Here is a 13436-nt window from a genome sequence, read left to right as displayed (position 1 = left end):
CAAAGTAGTTTGTGAACAGCTCCAACTAGGCTTGTGTATACTCGGTTTGAACTCGATTCATTTAATAAATGAGAAGTTTGTAAACACTAATATAGGTTCAAATATTACATGAGCAAAACTTGTATAAACTCGACTCGACTCGATTTAGGCTCGTGAACAAAACTCGTTTAAGCTCGACTTGACTCGTTTGACCTCGTTTTGAAGCTAGTAATATGTTTTATATATGCATATATTATATTTATTACATGTTAGTTATATTTTACATACTTAATTATATGTTATTAAATTATTTATAGTACCTTATTTAATATATATATATATATATAGATATATAGATATATTATGTTCCCAAAGTGTGTATAGGATAATTTGTATAATAATATATCATATAACTAGAACTTTGGATTTATTATATTATCTATTTGTATTAAATACTTTAGTTTATTACATTTATCTTATGTATTATTTTTTTAATTTATAACTACAAGTTATTTTATAAAAAGTCATACCATAAGATAAGATTCAAAAATTAAAATAAAAATCGAGTTAGAGCTCAAGTAAAGTCGTTTGTTTATTTTTAGTCGAGTTCAAGTCGAATTCAAACAACATTAATGGTTAACAAATCGAGTTCAAATAAGAATATTTGAGTTTTATTTGAGTTCGAATGAGTAAACATGTTAATCGAGATGAGTACCCTTGTTTGAATTCAACTCGACTTGGTTCGTTTGTAGCCCTAGCTATATACCCAGCTTGAGGTTCAAGTAGTACTACAGTTTCGAGAACTCAAATTGGTCAAGTACTACTTGACATCCGTGCATTTGAAGATAGCAGATCAAGAGAACCACCAACCACGTGATTACTACATAACTTCCATACTTTGCTCATTGTATCCTTAAAAATCCTCTATAATCTCCTATTCTAGGCATGTACATCACACTCTTTCTTGATTTGTTCTTTTTACATGTAAAGTCAACCTTGTATCTTCTCTATATATGTAATACAAGATCTCTCTCTGTTCTCATCGTGTGACAAAATTCTCAAACTTTCATCTTCTACATGGTAATCAAAGCCTTATGGTGATTGTCAGAGAGAGTTTTATTTTTGGCCACCCATTCCTCTTCCCTTTCGACTCACAACCGCTATTGCTTATCCCTGTCCTGTCAATCATAATGTTACCAACTTCGTTTCTCTCCATCTCACACCTACGAACTTACTTTTATGGAAGACCTAGATGCTCAACATCCTAAAGAGCTATGATCTCCAAGGGTTTTTTAATGGTGAAATTCAACCACCATAGATCTCCATTGAGAATGGCATAACTAGGTCCATTTACAACCCCGATTTTGTTCAATGGTGTAAATATTATCAGCTTGTTAAAGGTTGTATCACCGCCGCTCTCTTGGAGGAAGTTCTCATCTTGACTTTGTTGTTGAAGTTTGGCATGCTTTGCTACATACATTCGCTATGACTATTCAGATCGCAGTCTTGCTCTTAAGCAAAGGCTCACCTCCATACCCCAAGGTACTGATTATTTATCAGCATAGCTCCAACGTTTTAAATCTATTTGGGATGACCTCTCTGCCATTGGGAAACTTGTCTCGGACCACCAAAAACCTGGTGGCTTCTCAATGGATTGGGCAAAGATTATCAAGTGTTTACAACCACCATGATGCGTCTACCCATGCTCTCATACTCAGACATTGTCAGCCTTTTCGAAAGCTACACTGAACATCACAATCTTGATACCCCATCTACCCCTCAAATTGTTTACTACATTTAGAAAAATCACAAGCATAAGAAACATGGCCAGTCTTTTAACTCCAAAGGCCACGGTTTCCACCCCAACCATTCTTCAAACTCCAAACATACTCAAGGCACCTCTGGCTCCCCCTTTACACACAAACCCTCCAAGGATGATCTCCCTATTTTTTAGATATGCAACAAGCGCAGTCATACTGCCCTTAAGTGCTTCAACCTCTTCAATCATTCCTTCCAAGCTGATAGTGTGCCACAGGCACTTGCCGCCATGAAGATTGTCGAGTCTTAGGATTTGGACTGGTTTCCTGATACTGCATCTACTAACCACGTCACCAACAATCCAAGTAATCTTCAAATCTATCATGGATCCGATGGCCTTATGGTCGGTGATGGCACCACTCTTCCTATCACTCACACTGGTAAAGCTTCTATTGGCTCCCATATTCATCTCAATGATGTACTTGTTGTCCCTTAAATCACCAAGGAGTTGATTTCTGTTAGCAAACTTACCATTGACTATCCTCTCACGGTTGCATTTGATGGTGATGGTTTTGTAATTAAGGAGAAAGCGACGCAACACATTCTCAGTTTTGCAAGGCTGAACCTCATTGGTGCACTCCCGTATTGGCCACCCTCACCAGCAAATTTTGGATATCCTGCACTCAAATAAGAAGATTTTATTCAATGTGTCACAACTTCCTGTTTCTTCTATCTATGTTAGTTGTCAATTAGGCATGTCATGTAGGCTACCCTTTTTGTCAAACAATTATGCTACATACAACCATCCATGCGGAACAGCGTGCAACTGGTTGCCACGTCAACACTTAACAAAAATTAAAAAAATAAAACCGAGAGAAAGCATTGGTGGACTGAGTGAAGCGTAGCCAAGCAAGACAGAGGAACTGTGTAGCCAAGGAAGAAGAAAGTCAAGAGAAAGCAAAAAATCCAAGAGCAAGCTGTTCGTATTCCCCAAAATGGCATTTTATGTGGACGAAGAAGAGGTTTGGAATTGCCCAAAGCACCCCTCCAAGAGTCGCTGTAGCGGGATTTGCCACGTTTGCCTTCGTGAGCACCGCTCCATCCGTTGCCCCGACTGCGTTAACGTCCGGCCCTACTCTTGCCGCGCTACAGTCGCGACGACTTCGTCTTCTTTGTCCTCATCTCCGCCTTCTCTCGCTTTTATGGTGAGGTGAGAAGGAAGAAGGAATCACTGAAAAATGCATTTATGTAGAACCCATCGATTTATGCAAAGTGAAAGAAAGAAGCACATCCTTGTCGCCCAAACCCATTTTTCAGAGCATTTCGAGTGGCTGAAAAATGCCCAAATCCATTGTTGCAGAGCATTTTGAGTGACTTAAAACACCCAAACCACATCTAACTATAGTGCATTTCGACTGAAGCGAGGTACCATCAGTAAGAAATTTTTTTTTAGAGCATCTGACTGCAAAGCATTTCAGAGATGGCTGCCACCAAATTTTTTTTCTTAGGGGAGGTAGGGTTTAATCAAAGTATATTAGTAATGGACTGTTAATTTCCAGTATGGCATGGATTTACAACCATCTTCCCCAATGGGGGATATCTGCTTCATGAAAATAGGCTAAAGCACCCATCCAAAATGACCAAGAGAACCAAGAAGGCTGGTATTGTTGGGAAGTATGGCACTCGATATGAAGCAAAGTAAAGGAATGGAAGTTGGTCAACATAGTAAATACTTCTACTAATTCTGCGGGAAGTTTACAGTGAAGATGGAGGTTGTAGGAATATGGGGTTGCAAGGATTGTGGAAAAGTGAAAGCAGGAGGTGCATATACTTTTTCATCTTTCAAGATGACTTTTTTTTTTTTTTTCCCTAATCCTAAAACAACTGGCCACGTGGGACACAGTGCCCCAACAGTTCCCCTGGCCGTTGCAAATAGACTTTTTCTTCGTCAAAAGATAATAAAATAACAACTCCCTTCCAAAAGTTTCACTGTGATGCATGGGGACCAGACCCTATGAATTCTAGAGAAAAATTTTGCTTTTATGCTATTTTTGTGGATGAATTCACTAACTCCATGTGGTTTATATCACTAAAATTGGACTCACCATGATGTTCCATGCCCATCTTTTAGCTCAGTTTTGGGTAGATTGCTTCTCGACTACTGTGTTCCTTATCAACTGTTTACCTTCCAAGACCTTGCACATGGAGTCTCCTTTTTTTCGCCTTCATGGTTGTCGTAGTTTAGTATATGATAGTATATATTATAGTATATATACTATAATATATATATATATATAAATATAAATATGATAGTATAATTATGCTTATATATATTAATATTATAATATATGATAATATATATTATAATATATATATGTGATAGTATATATCTTATAGTATATAATATATATTATGATGTACTACCATTCGAATGGTAGTACCTTACGTTCGAACTAGAGAGGAATATTTGAACCTTTTTTTCAGTGGTGAGCCATGTTTGAACGATGGTAAAATCTCTAATTTCTACTCTTTATAATCTATATCCATGCTTGTTCGTTCGTATTGTCCATGATTTGTGAGGTTGTGTTTGTGAGTAATCACTGTATTTTGAAGAGTATATTTGAATGTTGTTCTGCGTTCGACTGTGCAAACATGGCTGCAACCGTTCGAACAATATCTATTACCTTTCGAACGTTCATTCTGCATTCGAACGTACATTATATACGTTTTAACGTGTCATTACAGAGTACACAGATTACTCTAATTTAATTAAATTTTAAAAAAGTATTTTAAATTATCACACAATAGAACATCATAATAATAAACATAATGAGAGTATAATTAATACTTAAAAACATAATAGACAATAAGAGGTTAAATATCATAATAAACTATAATTAATACTTAACAAATATGCACCCAAATTGTGGTGCCCTCGACCCCCACGTGTGATTTGGTGGAAGCATTGGCATCGGGATGATAACCACATGGATCACGCACCCCAACAATAAATGCTCAGAGTGTGTGTAACAAGCAACAAGTGTACAATTATGATAATTGCAGCAGAGAAATGAAATAGGCATACGTACTAAGTACCAGAAAAATTAAAAACAATACTACAACAAATGTCCTCCAAGAGGATTATACAGTCATCTGATAGGAAAATAAATAAAGGAAGAAAAACATAACATGGGGAAAACAAATTCTATATCACCAAAGCAACATAACATCAGCAAGTCATGGCTCCGGCGGAGCCGATCCCTCTCATACTTCGTCTATATGCCAAAGTCTACGGTTCCATAAGACGGAACTGTAGGTGGAAACACCATAATGAGATTATGAAATCTTAGTAGGTAAGCAAGCAAACAACATTCAAGAGATTAAAGCATATTAATACAACCAACATGTCCAAATCCATACAGTAAAACATAAATGAACAAATCCACCAATTTTTCCCAAAAAGACACATTTAATTACTCATGCCAAAAACCCCATTGGCCCAATTTTAACCATTTATTTTATTAAGCATTCGCCATGGTCTCCCCTATGGACCATCCGCACAACCTGTCTCTCATCGTCTCACCACGGGTAACGTTCGTGCATTTGACTTTGTAATGAGCGATGCCCAGCTAGTACATGACCAAACATTCTCTAGCCCCACCATCAAAGGGCCACAGAGTCGGCACGAGAGCGTTACCATATCGTCCTAGCCTGTAGTCTCCCGACGACAACCAAGGGGACGTCACATCAGTTTATTACGCTTCCGAGTGATCAGAAAAGCTCCACCGAGATAATGCTCCATCTCGACTTGGGGTCGTGATATGCATACACCCACACAATATAACAAGCACATTTATGCAAACAGTTTGAATAGTAATAACATAAAATGCGCATATGCATGGTAAGCAGTATATTGGATGACATGGCAGATCACTAAACAAACATGTACATAAATCACATAAATCTCAATCATCCAGTTTCACAATTCACAATCACACGTGTTTTCCCATCCTCCGTTTCTGGCTCAAGGCCCAAGCCAACCTCAACTACAGTTTAATTTTCCAATGCTCCACTGGGCCCAAGACCCAACTCAACCAACCAAACTGCAGAAAAGCATTAGTGTATAAATATTATTCTCATCTCAAAGCGGTTGCATTGGAAGATTACTTACAATACGGTCGGACAAAATTCTGGAACATCACGCGTAAGGTCAATGAGTCATATGTAACATCAAGGGTGCGCATCACGAGGTGCCACCAAAAGTGGCAGTACAGTGGGGGACAGCAGCTGCACGAGGGCAGATTAGCGGCCAAATATGGGTTTCTGCAAAGGGGGCTTCAGACCTAAGCGTAAATGGGTGGAAGAGGAGGTTTACTATGGTTGAGCATGGCGGCAATTGGGAGGAAATTTCTCTAAAGCAATGGGAAGGGAAATTTAAGGGTGAGGAACACAATGAGACTATGATTGAGAGGAGGGGATGTGATTTTTTATGTGATTTAGGAGGAGAGAAGCTCAAACTATTTATAGCCCGAGTTGAGGGGCTTGGTCATCGCAGCACCAGCTGCGACTAGTGGGCTTGGGCGATGCGGGATCTCCACTAGTCCACTACGTGGCACTCCAAAGTAGCCACATGCAGCGGTGAGCTGCCACAAAAGAGAGAAAGGCTAGGTTGTAGAGGAGAAAGTGGGAGACAACAATGCATGGCTCACGGGCAGGGGAAAAAATGAACGGTGGTGCATGCTGGAGTGGAGAGGTCTCATTGCGTTGGACGCGTGGCGTGGCGGTGAGATGACAAAACACAGTGAAAATGGAAATGCCGAGGGACACGGGGAAAACCATGGAAGCTCGGAGTGAGATGAACGAATGCGGTGGCAGATGAAGAGGAAGAAGTAGCTCTGCGTGGAAATGGTTCTATTTGAGGAGGTGGGTGACATCACTGGTTCAACATCAGGAAGAAGAAGAGAAAATGAAAAGAGAAAGGAAGAAGAAGAAGTGGGTGTGTGGCGCAGAGGGAGATTGTGATGAAGCCCTAAGTGCTGAGCCAAAACGGTGTCGTTCCAGCAAAGGGTTGGGCCCTAACTCACACACACTCGGCCCAAATAGAAAATAAAATACACTCAACCACATAACCCACGAATCTAAGGCCCATTCATAAAAGACATGAAAATAAAATTAAAAGGCACATCAGAAAAATACACAGAAACCTAAGCCAAACAAAGTAAAATAAATAAAAACACAAGAAATTAAAGATCTCACATCCTCCCCGCCTTAAAAGAAATTTTGTCCTCGAAATTGGCAAGCTGCCAAGCTCATCCATTGATTCCAAGACATGATACATCATAAAGCTCAAAACAAGCTTGAGAAAGAAGACAAACACTTAATAGTACCCAAACAAATAAGGGTAAAACTCTCTCATATCTGTCTCTCTCTCCCAAGAGAAGTTCTGAGCCAATGGATCTCCCCATAACACCTTAACCAAAGGTATCGTCTTGGATCTCAACTACTGCTCCTTCCAGTCCACGATTTGAGTCAGTGCAACTTCATAAGTGAGGTCAGGCTGAAGTTGAATGCTTTCCAGGTCAACGAAATGCGGCCCTTGCTGGCCAGAGCTCTACTTCAGCTATGACAAATGGAAAACATCATGAATATCTCCAAAATAGTCTGGTAAGGCAATTCTGTAAGCGACAGGCCCAACCTTCTACAAAATCTAAAAAGGGTCAACATACCTCGGGCTAAGTTTTCCCTTCTTGCCAAAACGCTTAACGCCTTTCATGGGGGCGACTTTGAGGTACACTCAATCACCTACCTCGAAGGACAGATCTATTCTTCTTGGGTCCGCATAACTTTTCTGACGACTCTGCGCTGCCGCCATCTCTTCCTTTATAACTTGAACCTGATCTCTCATCTCTTGAAAAACTTCTGGCCCAAGTAGTTTCCTTTCACCAACTTCATCCTAAAACAAAGGCGATCTACACTTCCTTCCATAAAGAGCCTCATAAGGGGCGATTTGAATAGACACTTGAAAGCTGGTATTTTATGCAAATTCTATAAGCGATAGGTGATTTTCCCAACTTCCCTTAAATTCCAAGACACTTGCCCGTAACATATCCTAGAGAGTCTGAATGGTGCGCTTTGATTGACCGTCGGTCTGAGGAGGATATGCATTACTAAATTTTAACTTAGTGCCCATTGCTACCTGCAAGCTCTTCCAAAAATGGGACGTGAATCACGGGTCCCATTCTGACACTATACTCTTGGCGAGTGGTATAAAAGTTTTCTCCATGAAATATATATGATGCTATCCCGGAGGTGGATGGACAAGATAAAGAAGAAGATGATCTCTTAGCTCAAGAAGCATACAAAGAGATTTAACCTATCTTTAATTGTTTTTGTGGATTTGAGCCACTATGAGATGATTTCATTACATAGGAAAGATATTGAGGCTAAAATTGTTGATTCGGCAGTTGAGCAAAATGTTGAGTCATCTGAAGTATCTACAGATAATGAGAGCGAATGGTAAACTGAAACTGATACAAATGATTGATCATTTTGTGTTCACATGACACCTTATGACAAATTTTTTATGTATGTATCAGTATTTTACAATTTTGCCACCGAAGAGGAAAGAAGTTCGTATCTCATCTCCACCTATTCTTAGCGCTCTCTATCTGACTCACCACTAGATATTAACTCTACAGAAGAAGGTAAAAATCTGATAGTCATGTTATTTTAATTAAGGTAATTCATACATATTACATAATTTCTAACCATCATTTACTTCGTTTCTACAACGAATATTATATTCTTTAGAGTTAACAGTAAAATCTCATCAAGGTCAAGGCACCACTAGAAGTGTAACGTTGGAAAAATATCGTAAAATGTGTAAGATTAAGGTTAGCATTACTGACGAACATACCGAAGGTGGAGGACAACCAACAACTTGACTTGCATCGCATGTGGATGCTCTTACACGAACTTATGCACATTTGGCTACGAGTTCATGGCAAAAAGTCCCCCAAGATGTGAAAGAGCTTATCAAGAAGCGCTGTTTGGTAATATTTAAATAATTTATTTATAATATTATTTAATATGTATGCAAAATGTAGAATATGCAAGTGATAACTTCTTTGTGTATATATATTTTTTTCAAATATGACTTCGAACTAAATTTTGGTCGGAGATGGAAGTGTAAGACTGTCGATGAGCTTATGTGTAATACATTCCTCAAATATAAGGTGATGTGTTATCAGCATTATGATAAGTTCGAGAGCAAGGAAAAGGCACGCCAACATCCTTTTCAGGATGCCCGACCTTCTGATTGGGAAAAACTTTATAACATGTTTCAAGATTTATCATATAAGGTAAATTAAATGACTTGTTTTACGTGTCCAATTTATAATTTTTGCTTCCTAATATTTACAACTTCTATGCAAGTACGAAGTTCTATAAACAAAACAAATAGATCGAAGTTGAAGATTCATCATCATGTAAGCTCAAGATCTTTCCATCGTCTCTCTAAGAAATTGGTAATGCTATTTTATTTTTTTATTGTATATAGTTTGTTATTTGGATGTATTGTAATAACTTTATATCTCAACAAATGTCTCTTATAGCAAGAGTTAGATATTGTCTCTCTAAAAAATTGATAACAAGTGTTTTTTCTAATAGCAAGAGTTAGATATTGTCTCTTACAACAACAAATGTCTCTCTTGTAATAACTTTTTTCTCTGTCCATTTAGTTTCAATGTAGGTTTTTTTTTTTTTTTGGCCGAATAAGGGAGGATCGCCGTTCGAGTCTTTCCAGCCATCACATCTCTACACGCGCCCCACTGGTATGACGCCCAGCCGCCGATCTTCAAGACCTCCAAATCCGGCGTCCATCGGAGTGGCGCGTAGCCCGCACGCGAGGGACGAAATTCCGGACAACGTTGGCGCGTGGCCTTCACGCGCCACCGAGGAGCCCTCTCCCAATACCACGCTCGGTTGCTGTGGAACCTCTGACTTCGGGTCTTCTAAGTCTGACCGTCGGCTTTCCTCCCGGCGTGAACAATTTCTGCACGAAACAATGCCGATCATTGTGTACTGTTCATCCATTTTGTATTTTTTGTTCTGTTTTTTTGTTTCGTTTCTTTGTTGTTGTCCGTTTCAGTGTTTTGTAGTTGTTTTGTTTCTGGTGTTGGTGTTACTTTTGTTGACCCAAGTGAGGATTGGGCCTTTAGATCGGACGTAATATAGGGCAAGGCTTTCGAGAGTGATGGGCAATGCTACGGCCGGTGGTTATACAGCCGAGCTGTTGTGGTCCGTATGTACGCTGGGTGCTTGTTCCACCATGGCTCGAGATGACGATGCTTGCGGTGGGCGTGACGTCTGGGGTCTCACCAGAGTTTGTGGTCTTGTAGTTGTTAATGTGGTTATTTGTAGTTGTTTGTTAGTTTAGTTTTTAATAAAATAGGAATAGACTATAGGATTTGATGTCCATAGCAGTGTCCCGTACTCTTCTTCCCTGTGAGGATAGAGAGGGCCATTAAGTTTTATTTTTACAGAGCGCTTTCTCTGTTACGAGAGAGTTTGATTAGAAATTAAGATAATATCCGCCACAAATGTATTTGTGTGTGAGAAAGCTCCAGAGCTGTTACGTTAGTTGGCTTATAGACTGGATTTTCTATGTATTGAAACTTCTTGTATTGATAAGTCACATTTGTAACTTCAGTTTATTAATGAAATGAGTATGTTTCATTCAAAAAAAAAATCCTACAAAAGCAAGATCATTCATCGATCGATAGTATATATTATCTAAATTACAAAGCATGCAACTGGTAACTACATGAACATGAACGTCCCATCATCGATATTAGAAACCATGCATGCATATGGCTGGGCATGATGATCTGAAATTAAGTATCTAGCTAATTTCCCAGGACTGCTGCTGCTGCTGCTGCTGCAATTCTCATGTTCAAATGATAGTGATTGATCCCTCGCTTCTCATCGAACTTGAGGCAATATTTTGATCTAGCGAATCACGTTTCATTTCCATATTTTTGCCCCACAAGAAGGAGTACAACCCAATAATAATCACAATCATGCCTAGAATTCTGCAATAAAATAATAATAATAATAATTCAGCCAAAAATAAGGTTGTTAAAATTAATTAGAAAATTAATTATAAATACTGCATGCACATTATACGTACGTACATTCCAAGTTTGATCTCTTCACCGAATATGACGGATTCTAATATGGTCACAAGTATTTGTGATAGTGGGTTGAAGATTGGAGGATATGTGGGGCCTCGGATTGCACTTGCCCAAGCCATCAAGCAGAATGATGCAGCCGTGTTGAGTGCTCCCTGCACGTATAAAAATAATTAGCAGCTTGAATGACTTAATAATTCTCCGCCATGATCTTGATGATGACCATGAGCAATATATATTATATGACGAAGATGATCATGATCAGATGGTCATGATCAGTAATATTCAAAGTAGTACTTACAGAGTAAACTATTGTAAGAAGTTTGAGATTCCACCCTAACTTCCAGGCATCCTTACTTCTATCAACGCACACTCCTATCACCGTTGCTTGGATTGTTGCTATGACACATGTCAGCATTATTGCGCAGTATTTGAATGGAAAAACCTTGAGCAACTTAACCTGCATGCAGTTTGCAAACATATAATTGCGTATACATGATGATTATCATGCAGATTACACGCATATAAATTAGTTGGATCATCCCATTAATCATGATTAATCAGACAATCAAAGATCACGATTTCTATTCGAAGAAACTAATTAATAATTATAGTGGGAGATAGATAGATACCTGAACAATGAACCAAGCACCCGTGGACAAGCAAAAGCCAGTCAGCAGGAGATTGCCACGAACCCAATGATCCTTGGATGACTTCGCATGATGAGCCCAACGAGAGTGAGGACTAAGATGCCTGATATGGAAAGCTTTTCCATCACAAAGACTAGCAATAAGTACTCCTGCTACACAAACAATTGCCCCCATTGCCTTTAATTTACCTGCCCTTGTATTCAGCCCCAACTTCTCAATACTACACATATGCACAGTATAATGACACCCCATTCAGAAACAAATTAAAGGTCTGATCTGCATATAATTGCTTAATAATTTGGTGATTATACAGAACAGAGGCATGTATATATATATATAAAGTAAGTTTCATAGATTAGTACCCTGCCAGTATGGAAAAGAGGAAGGCACTTATTGGAACTAAGTTGAAGAAGTTGGTACCGTATGTAGCTGTCGTGTCTCGAAGACCATAAGCGTACAATCCCATACACATTGTTATCCTGTATTTTTTGTTTTTTGGAAAATTCAATTAATTAGGAAAATAATAATAAAGAAGAAGAAGAAGAAGAAGAAAGTCGACAATTAATATAAGCTAGGATTAAGAAAACCCTAATGATATCAGCATTAAAATATTATGCTGTGCAGAGATGAAGCCATCTGGTAGCATCAGGGAGGCCAGACATCCCTCAATAAGTATATATAAGTATTAATGCATATATATATATATATATATATATGTATATATAGTTTCATAGGAAATTAGGAATGTTAATGCCTGAAGCACCCAAACTGGTCATCATGTTAGGTAGTTTCGAACCTTTTTGATAGTTTCATATACAGATCAGAGAATGAAGCATACACGTACAGCATGGCTGGCTTACCCGACTAAGGCGTTAAGAAAGAGCCAGAACCAAACGGACCAGTACTTGAACTTCTTTGGACTAATTCCCCTGCAGCAGCAGCAGCAGCAACCATGGCATATTGCAGTACGATTCAAGACGGACAGACAGACGGTCATTCAAAGTACGTAGGTAGGTAGGTATATATATATGGGGGAAAACAAAAAAGAAAACTCTAAAATATTAATTGACGATGCATGCACCTTTCGAAATAGAAAGCAAGAGGAGCAACACATATAGCAGCAACAGCACTACGGTATGCAATGTATTTGAAAATAAAGGTGCCCTCACCCAGCATCGCCCTCATCAGCAGCTGCATCCCTGTTACAAATAGCTGCACCATTATCATGGCCGCCCCCACCTTCGACCCTGCAAACCATTTCTTCACTCTTTCCATCTCCCTCTCTCTATATATGTTTTGCCTTTCAATATGTATATATATATACATATATACATAAATATGTGGGTGTGTGTACACACTACACACCTACATGCACATATATATATATATATATACATATATTGGCGCGGCCTCCTCTGCTAATTGACAGGAGAAAAATCCTACTTTTACACGTACTCTTCTTTCAGTAATATGAGTTGTAAAACAGCTTTTTGATGATCTGTGAATTCATGAGGTTGCGTTTCCATGGCCACACTGATCAGGCCCCCATTAAAGTTTAATTGTAATTAGTCTGATCAGCCTTGACCTTTGATTACCTCAAAATCAGGTATAGGTATTTACAAATATTTATGAATCTAATTAATTAAGCATAATTATATCGACAGCTTATTGGGTCATGACGTATATAGGCTTTATTTAAATATTACTTCTGCATGCAAATATGCTATTGAATTGGAATTATTTTCTTTCTATTATTTTCTTTATATTTACTTGTTATAAAGCTAAGCATAGGAAAAGGAAGAGGTACTTCTGCAAAAACAATTTAGTGTTTATGGCTTGCGGTTGTGTGTGCATAGGG

General features: G+C 38.6%; 1 protein-coding gene across 1 annotated transcript; it reads right to left on the bottom strand.

Annotated features, from left to right (window-relative positions):
• Positions 1-10690: 10690 nt before the first annotated feature.
• On the bottom strand, positions 10691-12853 carry LOC109007450 (WAT1-related protein At5g64700-like). Its single transcript, XM_018987122.1, has 7 exons — positions 12660-12853; positions 12439-12507; positions 11941-12057; positions 11561-11798; positions 11230-11388; positions 10932-11083; positions 10691-10829 (listed from the first exon to the last, which is right to left on the bottom strand). The coding sequence occupies exons 1-7, from the start codon at positions 12851-12853 to the stop codon at positions 10691-10693; spliced, it is 1068 nt and encodes a 355-aa protein (XP_018842667.1).
• Between the last annotated feature and the right edge of the window lie 583 nt (positions 12854-13436).

The sequence above is a fragment of the Juglans regia genome, chromosome 16 (assembly GCF_001411555.2).
Source record: "Juglans regia cultivar Chandler chromosome 16, Walnut 2.0, whole genome shotgun sequence".
In the NCBI taxonomy this organism is placed as follows: domain Eukaryota; kingdom Viridiplantae; phylum Streptophyta; class Magnoliopsida; order Fagales; family Juglandaceae; genus Juglans; species Juglans regia.
Note: the sequence above shows the minus strand (reverse complement) of the source record. Positions and strands in the feature narration are given on the sequence as shown.

What these genes read in the sequence shown, in the direction of transcription:
- LOC109007450 (XM_018987122.1), bottom strand. Translation starts at nt 12,853, where the DNA reads ATGGAAAGAGTGAAGAAATGGTTTGCAGGGTCGAAGGTGGGGGCGGCC. An exon ending in GTGCTTGGTTCATTGTTCAG is followed by an intron (nt 11,389 to 11,560) that starts GTATCTATCTAT and finishes AACTGCATGCAG; the next exon opens with GTTAAGTTGCTCAAGGTTTT. An exon ending in TTCTTACAATAGTTTACTCT is followed by an intron (nt 11,084 to 11,229) that starts GTAAGTACTACT and finishes TTATACGTGCAG; the next exon opens with GGAGCACTCAACACGGCTGC.